The sequence below is a fragment of the Stegodyphus dumicola genome, chromosome 4 (assembly GCF_044657685.1).
Source record: "Stegodyphus dumicola isolate Sdum_Otavi_A_Nest chromosome 4, ASM4465768v1".
NCBI classification, from domain to species: domain Eukaryota; kingdom Metazoa; phylum Arthropoda; class Arachnida; order Araneae; family Eresidae; genus Stegodyphus; species Stegodyphus dumicola.
Genome location: NC_140771.1, coordinates 3455175 through 3478701, shown reverse-complemented (window position 1 = coordinate 3478701; position 23527 = coordinate 3455175). Strand labels below are relative to the sequence as shown.

The 23527-nt window shown below is 33.3% G+C and overlaps 1 protein-coding gene across 1 annotated transcript in view; it reads right to left on the bottom strand.

Annotated features, from left to right (window-relative positions):
* Nucleotides 1-16580, bottom strand: part of LOC118185511 (proteolipid protein 2-like) — a 140706-nt gene extending 124126 nt beyond the window's left edge. The window contains exon 1 of the mRNA XM_035355381.2: nt 16409-16580. Coding sequence (XP_035211272.2) covers nt 16409-16489 — 81 coding nt within the window. The 5' untranslated portion in view covers nt 16490-16580. The remainder of the gene's footprint in view (nt 1-16408) is intronic.
* Between the last annotated feature and the right edge of the window lie 6947 nt (nt 16581-23527).

The following is a 23527-nucleotide window of genomic DNA, read 5'->3' as shown; positions in this document are numbered from 1 at the left end:
CACTGGCGCTACTTTTTGACATTAATAATAGTTTTCTGTCTGTCACAGTTTTTTTAACATACATTTATAAGCCTTCACATAACACCAAGACCATAAATAAATCATTCAAAAACTTATTGTTTAAATTTAGATAAAAAATACTTTTAGAAAGAAAAATTTTAAAAAAAGCCGTTAATACAAACCCTTCACACAGGTAATTTTCAGCAACATACTTTTACATTTCTTTACATTTTTTGAAAAAGACTTAAGTATAAAATATAATCTACAATATAATGAAAAATAAGACATGGATTTAATCCGTAATGTTTTTCCAGAACCTAGCCGTAAGATTTTTAAAGACTTTTTATAAGGTAAAACCTGAGAAGTATGAAGTCAGAAACCTTTTATTTCATATTGGGGCTAATATGATCTATATACGATTTCTATGTCTATTACTACTAAAATAAAATGGAAGATGGGGTAATAATATCAGTTAAACAGTTTGTTGTTTATTACTTATCGCCCGCATATTGAAAATTAGGTACTTACGTATTAACAGAACCACAATAGCAGAAGTCACCAAATTTTCAGAATATGCCAAACTCTGGCAACCATGCGTCTAACCATTCATCCAGCAACCTCGCTAATAAGAATACTTCAGTTAAGCAATGTCGCCATTTTCGTATGCGTTCTTTTTTGTTGTATTCCATGCTGCAATAGTTTTTATAAATAAATCGCGATATTTTTTTGCCTTAGTTTTAAAATATGAGCTTGTGCAAACTGCTAGCAATAAAAGGAACTGCAGGGTAAAATTTCTACAAGAATACAGAAGTTTGCTGAAAATTTTCTAAAGAGAACAACGAAGAAATAAATGCGTTTCCTAGATTGCCGCTGTTACCAAGGGTTGCACGAAACGAGACTCCGCATTTCTCTGCTGGTTTAGAAGAAAACAGATCGCTGTATACTCCTGGAGAATTAAAATGAATTTCGTGGGCTTGTTCTGATGGTATTGTCAGAACAAGCCCACGAAATTCATTTTAGCAAGGAGTGCGATCTTGTACCTGTCGTTGGCAAGAGCCTTGAACCCATTCAGGTGACAGTACGACTTTCCTCAGTCCCCCCCCCCACACACACGGTTTTGAATCAAACAATAAAATAACATAAAAAAGGAAATCCATCTTAGCACTACACGAAGGAAATATCCACTTACCTTATTTACGAATTTACGCATCTTCAGTCAAACACAATTCCTTAACAGCATCCAAACACTTCCTAAATTTATCTGAACTATAATCTTTATACTGGTGTCGCCACATAAATTCACAAAAATAAGAGTAAAAAATATCCGATGTTCGACCATACGCATTTCCTTCCTCCAAACAGGACACTTAATAATGGCTACTAAGTAAACCTTCATTTACACACCAGAGAATTAATGCTTTTTCCTCTTTCGTTCCAAATCCTACAGAAACTTCAAATTAATCTTACCACATTCAATCAATTTACCGTGTAAACCACAAAATAACAACGTTCTAATCCATCACACAACAAGCCCTTACCCAAAATCTGACATACACTTTCCAAATTTTTTCCCATGATTCAAATTCACCGCAACCAATTACGTCTTAATAGGGCTTCCATAGCAATCAACTACTCAGGTTGTCATAAATGAGACAACAACTTGGCGATAAAAGAAACAACAATTTCGCGATAATACAAGGGGTACCCTAATAGGCTGCTATCACACGTCGGTTTGTTTCGAAAGAACAACTGTTTGGAGCAATTTTTCTGCTTTGTCACAACAGCCAATCACCACAGATCGCTTTGGGCTTAACACAGGGAAAATTGGTTCTCCAATTACAAACAAGCTAACAGCATTCGACACTGATAGTTGACTGGTTGAAAGCGAACAACTTCCAACTTTTTTACGAAAGGAAGGAAAAAGTCGCAAGTCTTTCTTTCAATAGTAAACCAGGCAGAAAAATTGTCCGAAACAGTTGTTCGTGGGAAAAAAACACCGTGCGATACGGGCTTAATAACTGTACCCCCCCCCCGGCGGCGTACAGTGACGTGTCTGGGCATGGGTTCCTATGCAATTCTTAATACTTATGATGTGCCTACGTCTCCTAGAAGTCTGTCGCAACATTTACGGTACACCTTGTATATGTCAGTATAGTCAAATATATCTCAAGCATAGTCAAATGTAAGTTAGTATATGTCTATTTAATATATATGGCAGTATATTCTAGTATTAGTTCTTCTCAGCATGTTCTATTAGTCAAATTTTCGCTTCAAAGAGTAAAGCGAACACATGAAATCTCTTATAATGATCACTTCAGAAGATGATCAATATTTCTACAAACACTATAATTAAAATATTGGGTACTGAATGCACCAACAATCATGTTTTCTAAGGTGAGTACTTCCAACAGAAGGGGAAAAAAATCGTTCAAGTAACGGTCGTTTTAGGATGTTTCACTGTATGTAGTTACTGTCAATAAATACAAGTATCATATTTAGTCTGCTGGATAGAAGTGAAATAGTATCTGCTTTCTTTGGCAAGTTGTTTACATTAAACTTACATTAAAAATTGCTAATTTTATGAATATCTGTTGTAATTTTCTCCCTTGGATTTTTCTTCAACTTAACCGTATGGTATTTTATTTATGGTAATTTAAATATTTTGGAGATTATTTTTTATTTTTATGCTTCGAATTTTTCGCCAGATCATCAGCTTTTGGCGATATCTGTATCCGGTTCCGATAACAGAACAGTACTCAATCTTTTTTGGAGTCCTTTATTGTATTTTAAACAAGCATATCAATGAATAAACGAACTGCGGTTTGTGGAAAAGTGAGCCTTTTTTCATAGTACATTTTTGAATTCTTGGAATCAAATAGCAGCCTCATTTCCTGTTTCATTCTGATTTTTCTATTTCCTGTTTCATTTTGATTTTTCTCAGGATCCATTCAATTCTCGATTAGCCAGGATCGGATTAACTGGTCTTTGTCTAAACAACGTTAAGTTTGTTTACTGTGAAACGGAACACAAATTAATATCACAAACTATCAGAATAAAGCAAAATTTCTACGAGAAAAACGTAGAATGATGATGTGCGGAGAAAGGAATGATAGTAAATGACATTACAGAACTTCAGAATTGTTTTTATTCACAACAGTGAGCAATTGTATATACTCTGAGGTAATGCAAGCGTTGTTAAATCCCTCGTTTAAAATCAATTGCGAAATCGTAAAAACAAATTAACTATAAAACCATTAATTTCCTGTTGTCCACTGACTTCTAAAGAAATACAAGAGCACAATATAAACAAAATCCCTGTTTTGAAACGTGTTAGTCTGCATATTTCAGGGGGGGTAGGGGTTATGCATTACTGCAAATTGAATATTACTTTTTTTTCTATTAAAGCACAGATATAATTTCCTGATAATATTACCGCTTAAAAACAATATGTCTTCTTAACCTCTCAATTATATGTTCCTTCAAAATGCCTTGAAATATTTTAGTACTAAGCGCAAAATATATATATCTGGAGTACTAATCTTTTAAAAGAGGCGAAAAGAATAAGTAAAATTTTACGATTCATTTTAAATGAAACGCTACAGTACCAGGAACTAACTAACTATATATTCAATTAAAAACTTTTCTTTTGAGGATAGGTGGCACTGCGACGTAAAACCATAAAATATAACCCCTTGACATTAGCTGCAACTAAAGATTCGTTAGCGAGCATACGAGCAGCCATTTTCCCTCCGCATGTTTATTCACGCAAATAAACAACATTTTCCCCCGCCGTGACTTCCAACAATTACTTTTGGCAAAGTGCCAAAAGAGCTTCCGGATACGCCCAGATCAAAAGATGCTGACGGAAGCTAACCTACACCTTAAATTCAGCAAAAAAATGACGCATTCTTCAATTCCTGAAGGAGTGATGCAATGTATAATAATATTATACTACTAAAGAAATCCTTCTCCTGCCGTATAGTGCTACTTCTGTGACATGCTTTTCCAAAACGATGTTAGGTTAAGTCGCACGCTAAAATCGATTTGTCACAAAAAAATTTCCTTTATTTCAGCGACAAAAGAAACCACTACCGACTTGTTTGAATGCAAAATTAACTAATCGATGAGCAAAATACAGCAATCGATTCTGTACATGGAGAAACCCAATTTAAAGTATGCATTCCTGTCACAGGATCTAAGATCCGGACATACAAATAAGGGCAGAAAAGTTTCAAAAAGCAAATTTCTTCATATGATAACATTCACGAATGAATATAATGGCAGAAGTTTCAATTAAACCATAATTTAACACAAGACTAATGGAAACGAAAGAAGAGCAAACGATATTTATTTTATAAACGAAAGAATTAAACGAATGGAAACGAAAGAAAAACAAACGATATTTATTTTATAGAGAAATTAAAATAAACTCTTATATCCTTTTAATCAGATAACTCAGTTTAAGCGTAACTTAAATTATTCTTCTAGTCAAAAAGAAGACCAGTTTATTTTTTGTTCCATGATTAATTTCCGTTATTTTAAAAGGTAAAAGTTACTTATATTTCAACTCATTTTATCCTATATCATCAATAAAATATTAGAAAACATGTTTCCTTTTAAAACAGCGCTCTATACTCAGCTAAGCCTATGAGAAAGCTGTATTAAGTTACCCTACTGTTCCGAGAATCGCTTTTACAGAGTTGTAGAGAAAAGTAAAAAGGTTGTATTGCTGATTTATTTTAGCATCAGAATAACTAAATCCCGATTGCGTAATTTATATTTTCAACTGAACATTAATATTTCATTTTATTCTCATTAAATCCCCAATTCCTGGTAGAAGTATTCCACTATTTAATCTTCCTATCATTTGATTAAAAGAAACAACTGAATGTACTAAAAATAATTTTATTCGGTTACAAGAACGAGTGTTTCCACGAAGAATAAAAAAATTATTTCACAATAAGTGTTTGGTATATTAAATATAAAACAATAATTATGCTTTGTATTAAAAATTTTAAAAAAATATGACAAATATTTAGCATGCTAATATGACAAAATGCTACATACGATTATTAAACATGTATCGGTTCTGAAACAGAAAATGTATTTTGTTTAAAATAAAGATTCTAGACTTTTGCTGTGTTAGACTGACTGGTTGATTTTCACTACAGAGTGGCACGCCGCGAAGGCCAACGGTGGAATCCTTTCTTTAGTGGACTTTCTAAAGTAAATAGGCTCATACTCACAATTACTCTTCTTGTGCCGCCCAAGCGGTATAGTGCAGGGGTTCTCAATCTTTTTTGCCCCATGCACCCTTTTCATCACTTCTAGAAGATCATAACCCATACTCCTCCTTTCCAAAGCTCGAAACATAAATACGTATTTTTATCTAAATTCAGATGATTTTTCAACGTTTAATAAAAAGTGTAGAAAATAATACCAAAACTTAAATAGAAGCAGCTTTTTATATTCATAAACTAAAACCAGATAAATGAAAGGCTGACCGCATCTCTCTGAAACTATGAAATTGTTCTTAACCCCATGGGAACGGGAACTACCCCCTGATTGATAGCCCCTGGTATAATGATTAGTGGTGCAGAATGCCATGCCGATGGGCCAGGGTTCGTATACTTTGAATATCCGCAAAATACATACATTTTCGAATCCCGCGAATACATGGATATTTGTAAATGTATAGTGTACATGCGGCATGGGGTATTCAAACTATACGACAAGCCTAAAGTCCTTTCGAGTGGTTTGGTGGTAGGAGAACAGGGGTGCGAGATCCTTGGAGACTTTTCCCGGGATGCTATCCCTCAAAATTGGAGAGAAACTGGGCAAAGTCGTACTGTCACTTATATGTTACTAAAAGACTCATGCCAACGACAGAAGCAATCTGGCACTCCTTGCCACGATAAAATCGTTGGCTTATTCTGATTATGTCAGACAAGCGAGATTAGACGCAATATATCACAAAATATACTGCGTTAAAATAAATACTAAATAAAATAAATAATAAAAAGAAGGCAAAAGTTAAAATTATCTTGGCACTGATTTTTATATGTTTAAATAATTTTTAGAGATAATATACCATTGATCTCTTTTCAGCTAAGTTCAGGAGCTGGTTAACTTTGTATTTAATAACAAAGATTATCATCACAAAGATATTTACTTTATTATATATTTATTAATCTTTTTGTTGCTGTAGAGGAACGATCTGGCTCCAAAATATTTTAAATTCTCAATCACAAAGCTGTAAGATCTGTTACAGCAAGTACACAAAAGAAAAGAATACTCAATTCAAATTACGTAGGTCGAGAGTATAACACGCTAGCAGCACCTCCTATCGGCAGCTCTTAATCACTACTGAACATACTCCCGACCTTGAAACCTTACGGGTTTCAAAATATTACAATTAGTATACACTGTTTTAAAGCACAATATAATAACAAACAATTGTAAGCAATAGCAATACAATGGTTAAATTTTAAAAGACACAATCATAAATGCAATATAAACACTGGAAAGAAACACATTACAATATACAATACATAAGTCTAATTACAATTCACAGGAAGAACACAAATGTCTCTCCCATTTCTTTTTAACATTTTACCACCTGGTAATACTATGTTAATCACTCGAACTTTTTTATCTTTTCCAAAAATTATTTCTGCAATTCTACCTGTTAACCATTTTGTACTGGGCATATGCTCATCCTTGACTAACACAAGTGAACCCACCTTAACATTATCTTTAGCAAACATCCATTTACTACGTTGTTGAAGGTTATTTAAATAGTCTCTCTTCCATAACTTCCAAATTTGTTGACTATATTTCTTTATTTTTTGCCACTTTGAGAGCCTATTTTCTGGTATCTCAACAAGTTGGGGTTCAGCTATTGATGTTAAAGGCCTCCCTATGAGAAAATGCCCGGGGGACAAGGTTTCAAAATTATCAAACTCGGATGATAAGGGAGTAAGAGGTCTGGAATTTAATACGCTTTCAATTTCTAGAATCACAGTGAGAAATTCTTCAAGAAACAGATGAGCATTGCCAATAATTCGTTTCAAATGAAACTTAAAAGATTTCACCCCGGCTTCCCAAAGACCGCCAAAGTTTGGTGATTTAGGAGGGATAAACCTCCACTCAATGTTTTCACTTAGCAGGTATTTAGTCAGTGTTTCATCTGGGTGTTTACCCAATTTATGCAATTTTCTTAGCTCAATGCTTGCACCCACATAATTCTTTGCATTGTCACTGAATAATTTCGCACATTTACCCCTGCGACTAAAAAATCTTTTCAAACAAGCTATAAAGGCATCTGAAGTAAGATCAGAGACGAAATCTAAATGGATGGCTTTGGTGCTTAAGCATACAAATATGCACACATAAACTTTGTTTAGTTTACCCTTACGCTGATTTTTTAATTTAATGTGAAATGGTCCACAAAAATCAGTTCCAACATTACTAAATGGGTAAGAAGGTGTTACTCGTTCTTTGGGCAGATCACCCATTATCTGAGTCTCAAAAACAGGTTTGTTTTTAAAACAAGTTATACATTGAAAAACAATTTTACGACAAACATTTCTGCCATTTAAGACCCAAAATTTACGTCGAACATGATACAATAATGCATTTGAACCAACATGCAAATATTTTAAATGATAATATCTCACAATTATTAAAGTTAATGGATGCTTATCTGGCAGAACAATTGGATTTTTCTCATATGTACTGAGGTCAGAATGTTTCAGTCTGCCTCCAACCCTTAAAACATTGTCTTTATCTAAAAAAACAGTTTAAAGATTTTACCTTGCTGTTGCTGGGCACTGAGGCACCTCTCTCAAGATGTTTAATTTCATCTACAAACTCACCTTGTTGGATTGACCTAAATAAATAGATTTCCGCTCTTCTCAACTCGCTAAATGTAAGGTGACCTGTAAGCTTTTCATTTCTAACATTATTGATAAATCTAAATACATAGCACACAACATGAACAATAGTTAAATAATTATTACTCAAGGAAAGAATATCATCAACTATAGAACTATGATTTAAAACAGTAAAGGCAATAGGAGAATGATCATTAGAGTCATCAGTTTTCTTTAGTTCATCAGAAAAGTCATCTAATGAAATTAGAATGTCATTATTGTCTACCGGAACATCAGTCTTTTCTCTCAAAAATTGGAGTCCATGCCACCAAATGTCACTGTTCAATAAAATGTCAGCACTGACTCCCCTGCTGAGGAGATCAGCTGGATTTTGCTTCCCAGGGCAGTGTGCCCAGGCACTGGTATCACTTAAACTCTGTATTTCGTTAACTCTATTGGCAACAAATGATTTCCATCGTTTCGTAGATCCTTTAATCCAATAGAGAGTTATTTTTGAATCCGTCCAAAAGAACACTAAGGAGGGCTTTTTTAAATCCACTGTTTTCTTGACTTTACTCGCTAGTCGGGCGGCAAGCAAAGCACCAAGTAATTCTAGTCTAGGTAGAGTGATTTTCTTTAGTGGTGTCACTCGACTCTTGCTAACCAATAAATTCACTTCGATGTTATTATCCTTCACAACTCTTGCATAAATAGCAGCACCGTAAGCCTTTTGGCTAGCATCACAGAAGCAGTGTAGTTCTAAGATATCGGTTGGCACTTGTATATTTAAATTGAGCACATTTCTAGGAACTCGTAACTCTGAAAGATCAGGAACTTCGGAGCACCAGTGAAGCCATATTTTTTGTATATCTACAGGTATTTCTTCATCCATAAGACTTGTAGAATGAACTTTGCACGAATAGTAAACGGTGAAAGCAACCCAAGCGGATCAAAAATCCTTCCAATTGTGCATAGTAGGAATCGTTTGGTACTTTCGTTTTTAGACAGACTGTCCACTAGGCTCTGCTTTCCCAATATTAGACAATCTTCAGCAGGATTCCATGACAGTCCCAAAACTTTAATAGTGTTGACTTGTGGCTGTGTATCGAAACCTTCATATGTCCAAAACTGCACCAATGTATTGTCATTCGTAGTCCATTTTCGTAGCACCATGCTAGCTTGGCTCATAATTGATGTAGCTTGAGTGGAGATCTCAAAAGCATCCGACACATTATCAGCTCCAGAAATAAAATCATCCACATACAAACAGCGGTCTAAGCATTCTGTTGTAGTCGGGAATTCTTCAGAATGCTTTCTCAGGTGAGTTTTCAAAGTAGCAGTCAAAAGGAATGGACTGCTCGTAACACCAAAAAGAACACGATTAAATCTGTAAACTTGAATTTTACCATTTTCTTCCCACAGAAAACGAACTGCGTCTCTGTCCTTTTCGGCTAATAAAATTTGTAGGAAAGCTTTCTCTATGTCTGAAGTAAAGGCGACTTTGTTTAATCTGAAATTAACAAGAATGTCGTATATGTTCGAATTCAGGTTTGGCCCTGACCACAGGCAATCATTTAGACTTAAATGCTTAAAGTTATGACTGGAACTTGCATCAAATACTCTTCTCATTTTTGTAGTTGCACGTTCCTCTCTAAAAACTGGTTGATGTGGCAAATAGAACACAGGTTTATCAACAGGTTCCTTAGGACATATAATTTTCTCTAAAATATTCTTATTTTCATAGTCTTTTAAAGTTTCAATATACTGCAAATGAAGATTTGGATCTTTTTTAAGTCTACGCATAAGTAAATTAAGTCTGTTTTTAGCAACGATGAAGTTATTATTGAGCTCTCCCCAATCTCTTTTCCATGGTAATTGAACCTCATACCGGTTATCTTTAAAACGAACAGTTTTTTCAAATGTTTCTAAAGATTGATCTATCTCATTTTCAAAGGGATCATCTTTAATTCCTATAGACTCAAGTTGCCAAAATTTTTTAATTTCATTTTCTATATCACTATAATTATTAATTAATCCACAGTGAACCGTTCGCGTATTTTTAATATCTGAACTTAAAATGCTGCCAGTGGCTATAAAGCCAAAAACAGAATTTTGAAATCTTAGCTCTGAATTGGGCACTTCAACTTGACCGAATTTTAAGATCTGATAAAACACCTCCGCGCCTAATAATGCATCAATTTTTCCTCTTTTATAAAAGTTTGGATCAGCAAACTTAATGTTTTGAGGAAAATGTTCAGTCGGAACTTCTATATTATTTATTGGTATGGAGTCCGAGATTTTAGGCACGCACAAAAATTCTAAACTCATTTCAAAGTCAATACCGTTTGAAATAGAAGCACATACTTTAGAATTATTTATTTATTTTTGTGTTATTTAATCCAGAAACCGCAACAGATATTTTTTCTCTTTTAATGCCTAACGAATTAGCACATTCAACCGTTAAGAATGACGTCATCGAACCTACATCACACAAAGCGCGAACTGATTTTAATTCACCGTAGCAATCTCTTATTAAAATATTTGCAGTAGAAAGTAAAACATTTTTCGTCTGACGCATTCCGTTTACAGCTGTGCCGGCGAAACTACTTTCTTTATTGGTAGAAGAAGAGTCATAAACAAATTTTTCAGCATTCGGATTGAGACTGACTGTCGTCTTCCCCCCCCCCCTACTTCCGTCTTTGAAATATGAGCACTTTCGGATTTATTTTGTTTTTCATTTTCGAAATGTAATAGCGTTGAATGCTTTCGTGAACATTTTTGACATCGATAATTAGACGAACACGTTCGAACGGAATGGTTTTTCAAACAATTAAAACAAAGCTTATTTCTTTTCACGAATTCACACCTGTCATTGACAGAAAGATTTATAAATTCCGGACACTTATATAATGAATGTAATTCTTCACCACGGCACTTTATGCACTTCAATTTTATGTTTTTTGTATTAGAAGTGGATATCATACTCGTAAGTTTTTTAGGTGGAGAATTATTACTCGTTTTTACCTCCTTTATTTTACTATTTTGAAGCGTTCTCGCTTGGCTTTGTAAAAACGAAAGTAATTGTTCAATCGTACCAAATTCTTCCGAGTTTTTTAATTCCTTTTCCCACCAGTATCGAGTTGATTTATCAAACTTATCCACTATCAAATATACAATCATTATTTCCGATAAGTTTTCTACCTTGTAGTTTAAAATATTTAAAGTTCGAATACATTCGTTCGTTACATCAATTAAATTTAGAATAGAACTAGATGTCTCGCTAATACTCGGCTGATTCAAAAGCTTTTTTATTATAGCATTTAAAAGCTCACGTTTATTCGAATACCTATCTTCTAAAAGTTTCCAAGCTATATCGAAATTTGTATCCGAAATAGAAATAGACTGTATTACTCTCAGAGCTTCGTCCTTACAACTAGCTTTTAAATATTGCAATCTCATTGCATTACTCGAAATAGATTTGTTTTCTATTACACTAGCTTTAAACATATCTTTAAACATTATCCAATTCTCTATTTTACCATTGAATGTTGGTACCGATAGCGTCGGTAACTTAACATCCGAAAACACATTTGAATTATTATTACTCGGCACAGGAGAAACAGAATGTTCAGAATACATCTTATTTTTTACTACTGCTAATTTACGTTTAATCATCAATAGCAACTCATCAACAATATCATCTGTATATCTTCTTTATCCTTAATAAAGTTATCCAATTCTTCGGGTTTACATGTTTCGAAAATTGAATAAAATACAGATTTAAGTTCGTTAGAAATTTCATTAGTTTTAGTTTCAAATAGCTGCAACGCAACTGAATCTGAAACATCTAATGACGAAACAACTTTATCTTTATGCCTCGTCAGTGAACTTTTTAACACTCTTTTTCTAGTTTTTAGAGCTTCCATATTTATAACAGTTATACTCTTCAAATTTAATAGAGATTAAAATGGGAGAGCTCACCTTCGATTCTCGACGGACCACTTGAACTGTACTCAGGAGCTGGTTAACTTTGTATTTAATAACAAAGATTATCATCACAAAGATATTTACTTTATTATATATTTATTAATCTTTTTGTTGCTGTAGAGGAACGATCTGGCTCCAAAATATTTTAAATTCTCAATCACAAAGCTGTAAGATCTGTTACAGCAAGTACACAAAAGAAAAGAATACTCAATTCAAATTACGTAGGTCGAGAGTATAACACGCTAGCAGCACCTCCTATCGGCAGCTCTTAATCACTACTGAACAATTGCTATTTTTCAGGAACAAATGTGTTTGTTGCTCGAATTCCTAACTTAACTACTTAGACGAAGTTCTTAATTTTCACTTTCACATTATAAACAAATTTAAAATCTTGCACGGAATCTCCAGCATTAGTGTGAGTCAAGTATTAGGCCACACTAAAGTTTCAAACATTTTTTTGAAAGAATAATTCAGTATTAAACGAAGTTTTTCGCTTACATGCCAAAACTGAAAAATCTTAAAATTAACTAAAAATAATATTATTAACTAAAAATTATGTTAAATAAAATTGTACACTTTCATGAACACACAAAATCGTTGAAAACGTATTGGATCCCAAACTTTTTTGTTTCTCTTTCTTCTTAAATCAATGATAATAATGTGTTGTACATCCTTTTTTTTTTTTGTATAACTTCACACAGTCTTCAAACCATGTATTTGACGGAGGTTTGCTTTTACAGTTTTCCATTCTGTGGTAAGTTTTTCTACAAATTAATTTTTATTCGAAATTTTAAATTTATTCATTCTGCCTTGCAAATGATTCCGAGTAAGCTCAACTGGATTGAGTTCTGGACTTCGCGCAGACGTTTTGATTATCTGTGAACAATTATGTAAAGTTCACAGTTCGCAAATTATTCGCCCAGTTCACATTATGCTTTGGATGATTGTCCTGGTAACAACAATATGTCCGTTTCTAAGCACCCTGTTTCAAAATTCGTTTAAATTTTTTTAATACGTAAATTTATCCATTTGGACATCAATAAGATTTTCTAAAAATATTGCATCATCTACAACCATTTATATATCTATTTCCTAAAAATATTCCATCATCTACCCTTCATAAAAATATCCATATCATCAGCTTTCCTAAAAATATTCAAAATGCATTCATCTACAAATATAATCGAATTCGAAAAGTTGAGGCATTCAACACTTAGCCAGCAATCAGCAGACCTTCGATTCGCTTCGCAGAGAAATGGTTTTCTTCTAGCTATAAGGCCACGTCAATTAAATTTTCTTAAAATATTCTTAACAGTTTCTTAACAGCTAGACTTGTTAAACATACACTTGGCTACTAAAATAAATATTTTACTGCACTGTTTTAGGATTATAAATAATATTTCTAACAAAGCACCTTTCGTCGAGCACGGTGAAACGATTTCGATGCCGTGTTCTTGCTTTGTTTTCAATCAAATTTATTTCAGGTATTTCGAAATTCTAATAGGATTATAGAGGTTCAATAAATTCATCTATTTTTCTCTCAGATTTTTCACTACTTCAATAAAAACTTAGAAGTCTTTTGATGGCAAACAAAATCTCAATATTTTTTAATCTATCTCGACTTTCTCCACATCTTTCTTAGATTTAAAATCGTTCTTCGAGGCGTTTTACAAGAAACGTTTGCCAAAATTAACTTTTTATCACATTTGTTATCACAGTGACCCAATAAATTATTTTATCTTATTTTGCATCAAAAGATAATTTAAACAGTTCTTTTATTTATTAGTTTTATTTCACTGGATTCATTATTTAGCATGGTATTTAGACCAAAAAAAAAAAAAAAATAGTATTTAGCTTTGAAATAACTACGAATTTTTTATCACTGAATATACTCTGAAGTAACTCTGCGTGACGAAATTTATAAACAGCGTAAAACCATATATATATATATGTCGCATGGTACTTCTTCAAGATTTTCATCTATGATTCAGCACTTAATGCGCTCTAAAATGCATGAAAAATAAAATATATATGTTTTATTTTTCATTCATTTTTTACATGAAAAATAAAATGTATATGTTTATTACTCTTTTTGTGTTAACGTCCAATAAATGCAATTAAAATAATTAATATACAAATAAATATATATCTATATTATACTCAATGCTCATAAATTTGTGCCTTTAAAAATTAAATTAGCGGTTCGTAAAATTTTAAATTGAGAATTTAAGTGTTCTGCATTATCTAAAAGTTTACTGGTCTAGGACAAATACACACCTTGTAGAGTCATTAGGTTATTTTGGAGCAGGGAGACATGAAAAATAAGCAATGCCCTCGCCGGAACTCTAACCTGGACCTCTCGATGTACGCGCCGCGCGTGCTAACTGTCACACCACGAAGGCATGCAGAAAGGCGGGAGAGAATCCCCCGTAGCAACTGGAGATTAGGGAACCCAATCGCCAAATCCTGGTGGTGAAGTATCATCAACCATCACCTATTAGCGCAGACGCCAGTGTACAGTCATTACAGAATTTTTCAAAAAAAGCAAATCGAAGAAATGAGCAATGCCCTCACCGGGACTAGAACCTGGACCTCTTGAATACGTACCGAGTGTGGTACCGTTACACCACGAAGGCATGCAGAAAGGAGGGAGATAATACTTCATAACCTATATAAACAACACCTTACAAAAACTCTGAATATAAAAGTAATTTAGGAAAAAAAAAAAAAAGTAATTTAGCTAATTGGTTTTAATTCTCTGTTTCACATGCTCAATAATAGCATTCCTATTTGACGAATTTTTATATTGTAATTACTCCTGTCAGTAATCGATATTTGAGAAAAGTAATACAATCAAATCGTCACCCAAATTCACAATTTGCTTTTACTATTAAAGAATGCTAAAAAGGCACTTATAAATTTTCGACAAGTTGTACACATTTAATATCCTTTTTAGTTAGTTTTCTATAATTATTTTATATATTTATACCAAGAAGCTTTGTGATGCATAAAATTAATTGTGCTGAATAAATTAAGAAAGGAAATGGTACAAAATCGCGTGCAGCTCTTAAAAAGACATGATGAACTAACATCCCTTCTTCGGAAAATAATATGTTTAGCTAAGTTACATTATTAAAAAGAGCAGCGTATTTCACTAAAAGCACACCGCTCTGCGAATGTAATAGAATTCGTGAAGAGTTTTTAACTAAAAAAAAAAAAAAAAAAGTTTTGCTTTCTGATTTATAATTATTCAAAAAGCTTTTCGCGGTTTAACCCATTCAAAAAATGTATTAATTTGTGTACAAACAGAAAAAGATAAATTCCTTGGTTTATTAAAAAAAATGCAAATCAAAACTTTTAGGCCGGTCATATTAAATTTGGAATGGTCTTTCTTAAGCTATAGTCACTTTTCCAACTAAAACAGAAAACGCCCACGCCGATTATAATCATTCGCAAACTCTCTCTTGTAATTCTAGCGTGTTGTTCTGATTTAATTTTAATACGTTTATCTGTTTATTTGCGAATTTTATATTTATAAATATATATTATACTAAGATAAATATAATATACTAGAGTAAAAATGCATACATGAACACGAAAATTTCAAATTATCTTATCTAGAGCCGGTTAAAAAATCTAACTCGGCTGAACGATGGTTTGGAGCACATGGTAATTTCAGAATCACCCACTGCAAGAAGAACCCATGTAATTTGCTGAGTCAAAAATCAGTATTTGTATTTTGAAAAACGTCGTTTACATATCGGCAACCATTGCGAGAAAGCGCATAACCTGGCGGGAAAAGAAGCAACACAAAAGTGAAAGGCTACACCCTAAATCCAACTGCAACCCTGCCCACGCAAAACGTCGCTTTATATGGCCAAGGAGAAACACCTATTTCAGATGCAGCTGGTTTCCAACGCTTCCCAAAGCACCCAAAAAAAAACTCGGTTTAAGATGGAGAACAAGCTTCTTGGATGCACTGCATTCCGAATCACGTGAGGATACTCTTCGGATCAACATTCTTAGATAGCTTTGTAATAATATTTAACGAGTTAATGAAGCTATTTTACATTTGAGTAATTAATCTAAATTAATTTACTTCACATAAGCAAATCTCACTAAAATGAAAGCAAGCTCATTTTAACGTATTCAAATTATATATTACGGAATTAACTTTTCTTTATAACAGGCATTCTTAATTTAAATAAAGGGGGAAAGAAAAGAAAGGAAAAAAATATGATTATTTTCTCTCTTTGATAGATTCGATTTTTTTTTTTTTTTTTTTTCCAATAGCTGTTAAATTTTATTTTAGATAGAAAAAGAACACAAACAACAACATTTAAAAAATAATAATAATAACAAAAACAAGTTCGAAAAAGACGTGTTGATATAAATATTTCTTCCCTGCCCCGAAACGTATCAGAAAGCAAAATAAACACACAATCAATATATAATAGTTCACTACGTGCTGTTACTGTTATTACCCCAATATCTCTCTTCCTACTCGGCGTAAAGTTTCGAAAGGTATAAAAAAAAAATGTACTCACTGCTTCGAAAATCCGAAAAATCCCAGGTCTGGATTTCAGATAATCCGTATTCACAGACACTGTTGCAGTTTGAGAGGACATCTTAGCATATGAAGATCAGTAAAATTTCCTTCCGAAATAATCCCAATTCTACTCCCTGCTAGCGCTGTAACACAAATCCCTCTGCTCACTCCCGTAATAAGCAACAACTTTGGCGGATATGTTGGCGAGTCAGCAACAGGTTATCAGAGAAAGATCCTCGCCAAAACGCTAACCTACGCGTAGCGCCCAGCCTACGCGAGGAACACCTGTTGTGAATAACTGTTGAACTGCTTTTCCTGCAGCCGTAAGAGCCAATGTTCCGAACTATCATCATTTATATTTAAAAAAAAAAAAATATGTATCATTAATTTTTTTATTGCGTTTTTCGGAAAAATTCACGTATTATATTCGCTACTTTAATTGAACGGAATTTCAGTGATTTTATTTTCCAGTGTTAAAAAGTGCGCAGGAGCATAGGTAATTTCTTGAATTTCCTGACATGTTTTGGCGTTTCTCGGAATAATTCACGTATTATAATCGCTACTTTAATTGAACGGAATTTCAGAATTATGTGTTACGGAGAAGTAATATACACGTGATTTTATTTTCCGATGTTAAAAAGTGCGCAGGAGCATAGGTGATATCTTTTGAACGCAAAAGAAGCAAAAAGTAATTATACTCAAATTTCAAACTGATTACTTAATGACTTTCTATAGATCAGATTTACGAATTGTAGTTAATACAAATGAATTATTAATTAAAAGAAGGCATATTACGGAATATTCGTAAATAAATAAATCCCCTTTTTCTTTAAAATATTAAATAAATAAATCAAGTTGATTATACATAATTCTCCTTTTTTTTCCCTCTAACATACTAAGTTAAGTTTTTTCTCGAATTAGATGATAACAGTTCTCGAACATATTCTTGCGGACATGATATCATATTCTGGAGAATTTTTCAATATTAGTAAAGTTAAAATAACTGTTAATCTAAACTATGATTGAATTTTTCGAGTGAACCGCCTAATATTTAGCTATTTTCAGAAGTAAGCTTCATAATGCTTTATATAACAACAACTTTAAAGAGAAGCGTTTGTTATATGATGCTCAGTTCATAAACCTTTGAAAAAATTTTAATATCCTAATAATTTTATTTTAAATCCTTAACATTATTGGACATTTAAGAGTTCATAAAGAAATAAAAAATATTAAAAGTGCTGTTAAATATTTTTATCAATTGTTTAGCTTGTTAAAAAGTATCAACTCTATTTCAACTGATACTGGAAAATTTTTGAATCATAGCTAATGTTTCTGACTGATATTCTTAACAGATACTGAAACTGTGATAACACTGAACGAAAGTGATGTAAAGAACAATATTACCCAGACCAAAAGCAATGAGATCATACTTCTGATAATGATCTGACATTTTTTGGCGACTTTATTTCACTTTTCCGTTGCAATTTAAAACGCAAGCTTTTTGAATACTTATTAATTCAAAAAAATTAAATTAAAAATATATTTATGCAAAATGCATAACTTCTAATTGCACCTCATGCTATTAACTTTTCGTTCGAAAATATATTTAATAGCGTTACTTAAATTTGTGCGAAATTTTATTCATGCGAAAAAATAATTTCTTTCTCAATTAATATCAAATCATCGTGTTGATTCGAATTAATGATTATAAATTTACAATTGCTGGTAGCTGATAAAACTGCTCATTAAAACTGGTTTGCCAGTAGTTTATTAATATTTTTCCTTTCTAAAAAATTCCTTCTTTAAAAAAGCTCTTTCTTTTTTATTGAAGATATATAAGAAATTAATTTCAGAGATAGGTTCTCCCTTTAAAATTTACCAGACACTACAAAAAATGTATGAAAATAAATGATGTTCTGAAAATAAAATAAAAAATGATGAAGCAATGTAACAAATAATTAAAAATAATGTGATGTTTGATAAATGATATAAAGATTATAAAGATATTGTAAGGAAAACTGTCCCATATTTATATTACGTATATGGCAACCACAAAAACTCCCATGCAACCAACTCATCTGAGCAGACTCGAGCCCCGGTCGAACAGTTAGTGCTCAGCGATCATATCCTTTTGGTTGACCTGACATTTATGAACTTGATATATTAAGGGTACTTCACATAGTTAATTTACCTGAAAACGACAAAACACACGAAAACTATTTGCATAAGGATGACTTCGTAGAGGACTTTCTAAGGAAAATTGGCTTAGAAAAAACTACGAAAATCAGCTATGCAGCCAGCCTTTTCGTTTCAAAACGAACCCACGTGAAACTATCGGTATTCCGCGGTTTTCATTACTTGGAAAGGTAAATAATTCAATGGCCTAAACACAACACCTTGATATACAGAATTAAGTAAATATATTTTCGGTTAATGTAAAAATTAAGGTAGAAGTGATGAACATTTTTTAACAGTGGGGACACCCGTTTCATATTCGGCCCAATACTATAAACTTTAAAAATATTAATTAAAGGTTTTAATTAATGAAATGGTGGTTTTTCCAGCAAATAAAGTGTCAAAGAAGGGATGTCAGGTAAGTTTTGTTCAGGGTTTGTTCTCAAATAAAAGTAGTAGGTTGTCAATAGATACAAAAAAAATGCATGAAAAATTCTTACCTTAAGGTATTTTCTCCCTCCTTCCAGCATGCTTTGGTGGTCAAACGACAGCACACTGTGCGGCTAATCGAGAGGTCTAGGTTCGAGTCCCGGCGAGAGCATTGCTCATTTTTCACATTTCTGTTTTAAAATAACCTAATAACTCTACAGTGGCGTTCGAACTAAAAAGTGGGAAATGCTGACTCTTACCACCAGGATTTGGCCCCACTCGCGCTTTAAAAAAGGGTGTATATAAGGTATTTTTTTCCTCCTTCCGGCATGCCTTCGTGGTGTAACTGTTCGCATACTTGGCGCGTATTAGAAAGTCTAGGTTCAAGTCCCCGTGAGGGCATTGCTCATTTTTCACATCTCCCGCTTCAGAAAGATCCTAATGACTTTACAGTGACGCCTGAACAAAAAAGGTAGTGGACGATAATTCGTCATCACCAGGATTTGGCGACTGGTTACCTTCCTCCCAGTCGCCTTTTAAAAGGAGGAGTATATAAGGTATTTTCTCCCTCCTTCTAACATGCCTTGGTGATGTAATTGGTAGCACACTCGGCGCGTATTTGAGAGTTCCAGGTTCGAGTCCCGGCAAGGGCATTGTTCATTTTTCGTCACATGTCTCCTACTTTAGAAAAGCCTAATATCTATACAATGGCGCCGGAACTAAAAGGTGGTGGACGATAAGTAGTCACCACTAGGATTTGGCGACTGGGTCCTGTAAATTGGTGTATTGGTGTATTGAGAATACAGCAAAGCACATTAGGGCTATCTGCCTAAGGGGAGGGATGCCTTCGTGGAGGATTTTCTAAGGAAAACTGGCTCGTATGCACGTTACACATGGGGAAAACCACGAAAATGCCCATGCAGCCAGCCCGTTCGCGGGATTCGAACCTCGGGCCGAACTACCAGTGTTCAGAGATTTTACCGCTCGGCCGCTGGTGGGCTGGGTCCTCTAAACCCCAGTCGTCCTTTAAAAGGGGAAGTATACCGTAAAGGTATTTTCTCCCTCCTTCCAGCATGCCCTCATGGTATAATGGTAGCACACTCGGTGCGTATTCGAGAATTCCAGGTTCGAGTCCCAGCGAGGGCATTGTTCATTTTTCACGTCTCTTCCGTGAAAAAAAACTAATGACTCAGTACTTGCGTGAAAAAAAAAAAAAAGGAAAAAAAAAAACTAATGACCTTTTGATGATTATCCAAAAGGAAAATATCCAAGTATAAACATATAATAACATATTTATTAGAATATAAAAAATACCACAAAGTATAATTCATAATTGCTTACATCGACCTTAACTTGTATAATGTTCTACGATGAAGTTAAGAGTTTAATGTGCGAGTCCAATCGCATCCCATAGACCAGGGCTGTCCAACTGGCGGCCCGCCAAATTATTTTTACGGCCCGCGAGTACATTTTACTATGAATAAATTTATGCTACTAAATTATTATTATTAATATTAAAATTATTTTACTATGTGAAAATTTAAATCTAATTTGAATTTAAAATAGGTATTAATTAGTTTGCTTAACTTCACTTAACTTGGCTGAATACAGCAGCAATCCGTTTAACGTCTGATGATGGTTGGCTCAACGTTGGCGCCACATATTATATTTGTGGTTGGTTGTTGTTTATCTATGGTTGGCGCACGTGATGAGCACACTAACCTGCGCTATTTGGTTGATTCATGCAATCGTCCGAGTGCAGTCTTGTCTAGAATTTGTTGAGGGGTGACTGTGTTATAATATTATTAACTTAATTTCATATTTATTTATTAATTAAAATAATTATTGAATATGAGTGCTACTAATAAAAGAAAAATAGACCTCGAATATCGAGAATTTCAAGATCGCTGGGAGATAGATTATTTATTTATTCTGAACAAGAATGGTAAACAACAGTGTTTACCATTCTTCATTTAATAAATAAAATATAATAATACTTTAAAATAAAATAATCCTTTTATTTTTTAAAAGAAAAAATAGAAAACGTGCAATGGTAGTAAAAAAAATTATAGTAAAATGCAATTTTTGTTCCATTTAACCTACGTATATACGTATATTTACTTATATTTTATTTTAATCAAAATTTGTTACTATATATACCAGAGTTTCTTAAACTGTGGGTCGGGATTCCCAAGTGGGTCGCGGGACCTGCAGCAGCGGGTCGCCAAAAATTTTAGCAGTTTTGATATTTTTCAACTTATTACAATAAATTTACAATTACCAAATATTTTTGCACAATGTATGTGAAAATAGATAAATCAATACAGATAAAGAAAAAAATGAAAACGTTTCGACGCATTCTTTTTATAATATAAACATTCATTTTCCTTGCTTTGCACGTGACGCCGTCATTTCGTCTGTTACTTATTTAAAATTTTCACATTGTTCTATGTCTTAAAATTAGGAATTAATGACCTAAAACTGCAATAGCATATTACAGCACAAGTGAAAAAATTGACAGTTTCACTCCCGCGTGAGTCGGATTTGCGCAATACTTATGGGGTCCCACAAAATTTTCGTAAATATTATGGGGTCCTGGGGGTCGCGAAAAAAATCTCAGTGATAAAAAGGAGTCACGACTGAAAAAAAGTTTAAGAAACCCTGCTGTATACAATAAAACCACAGTAATTATGTCTTTATTATATAGCACTCATTCATGGGGACACTTGATCTACAGGATCTTGCATCACCAAAAAGAGAAAGATCAAATTTCTCCATTGTGTGTTTTAAATAAAAATCCATTCCTTCACTATCCTCTCTGACGGCCTCTCGGTCATTGTACCATGTGATGTGTTTAAGAGGATCAAGGAATCGGATGATCACTGATCAAGAAATCGGATATTTTGATTCAGCTTATTTTTTATGTTTTCGTTAGTTGATTTTTTGTTTTTCAGAAGCACTTTTCTTACTTTCCACTTTTTTAAAAATTATTGGTAAGGCTTTCTTCCACAGTTATCTCCACGTTGTTGTTTAGAAACTACTTTGAATGACTTTGAAATTTGCACCCTCTTGATTCTTTCTGGTTGAGAAAATTGCCAGCATTCAAAAGATTTTAACCATGCCCATTGTATTTGAGAAATAGCCGGAAGAAGAGGGTTTAGGAATTACATCAAATTTCAAAATTCAGGAGAAAATACTGTTAAGCCATTATTTGACACCATAACAAATATACGCTTATAATCAATTTAAAATTAGCATTTACAAACTCGAGATGTTTGTAAAGCGTTGCTTCTCTCGTTCCTCCTAAAAACCACATGTTGCTTGAAAAAAAAAAAAAAAAAAAAAAAAAAAAAAGCAATTTCAATACTGCCAGTTAGAAAATAATTTAAATATTTGAAATTTTTTCTGCTGTAAAATAAATTTAAACAACAGAAACCAAAGCATAAAAACAAACAAAGCCAAAATATAAAACAAAAACCAAAATATAAAAAAATAGCTTAATTCCTCTATTTGTTCAAATTTTATAGTGGTCGTAATAATATGGCCAAAGACTGCACCTGCTCCTTTCTTTCCTCTAAAAACAAAACTCCTGAAAAACTCTGTAAGAAAAATACATCAATACAAAATTTCAAATTAGGCAAAAAAGCAACCTTAGATTGGTATAGATTTTAAATACACGTCTGCAGATTTCAAGGCCGATCAGACATAGATCTTCCTCCAGTAGTAAAAAATTGTATTAATTTTTACCTATTTACCACATATGTATAGTCGTTAGAGTCATACTTCGTGATAACTCTCCGGATGTTAACGTACAGATCTTTCTCATACTAAACTGAAATTCGTTACTGAAAACACACAACACATTGTTTAGATTCCAATTTTGATGTTCTCTGTACAAATTCGGGAGGGAGGGGTGATCTTTTGTTGTCAGATTAACAAAACATAAACCACGAAGGATTTTCCCTTTAAGTCTTCTACAGTTTGCTATGATGCAAAATTTTCAGTGGCATCTGCAAACATTCAACTCAAACATGTAATAATCAAATTACTCTTGAAAAGCTTCGTTCACACCTTGGTTTTAAAATTATAGATGGCCTAAGCCGACCTTCGTTGCTAAGTAACAGACCTTGTTACGTCAGAAAAGCTGGTTTAAGGATTTTGCCTAAATGTTCTAACTTTTTAACTTTATGCCACTTGGTGTAAAAGCTGACCAATAACAGCGAAGCATCAGGTTTCGCTGAGTCAGCTACATATTTACACATTGCAAACTTTCCCTTCCGTGACTGGCTATTGCTCAAACCCTACTAAACAGGCGTGAATGTACTTAATGACATTTTATGCCTTAAACCACAAAGTTTTAGGACGACAAAACTGTTCTCTGAACGAAAGCATAAGGACAGAAGTCGCTCTTAAGAAGCAGTTACATTTCAAGAAAAGCTAACAGAGAGTCTGTGCAGTTGATTATAGCAATGATAATCCGTAAATGTTTGCACAAGTTAACAAAACTGTCCTA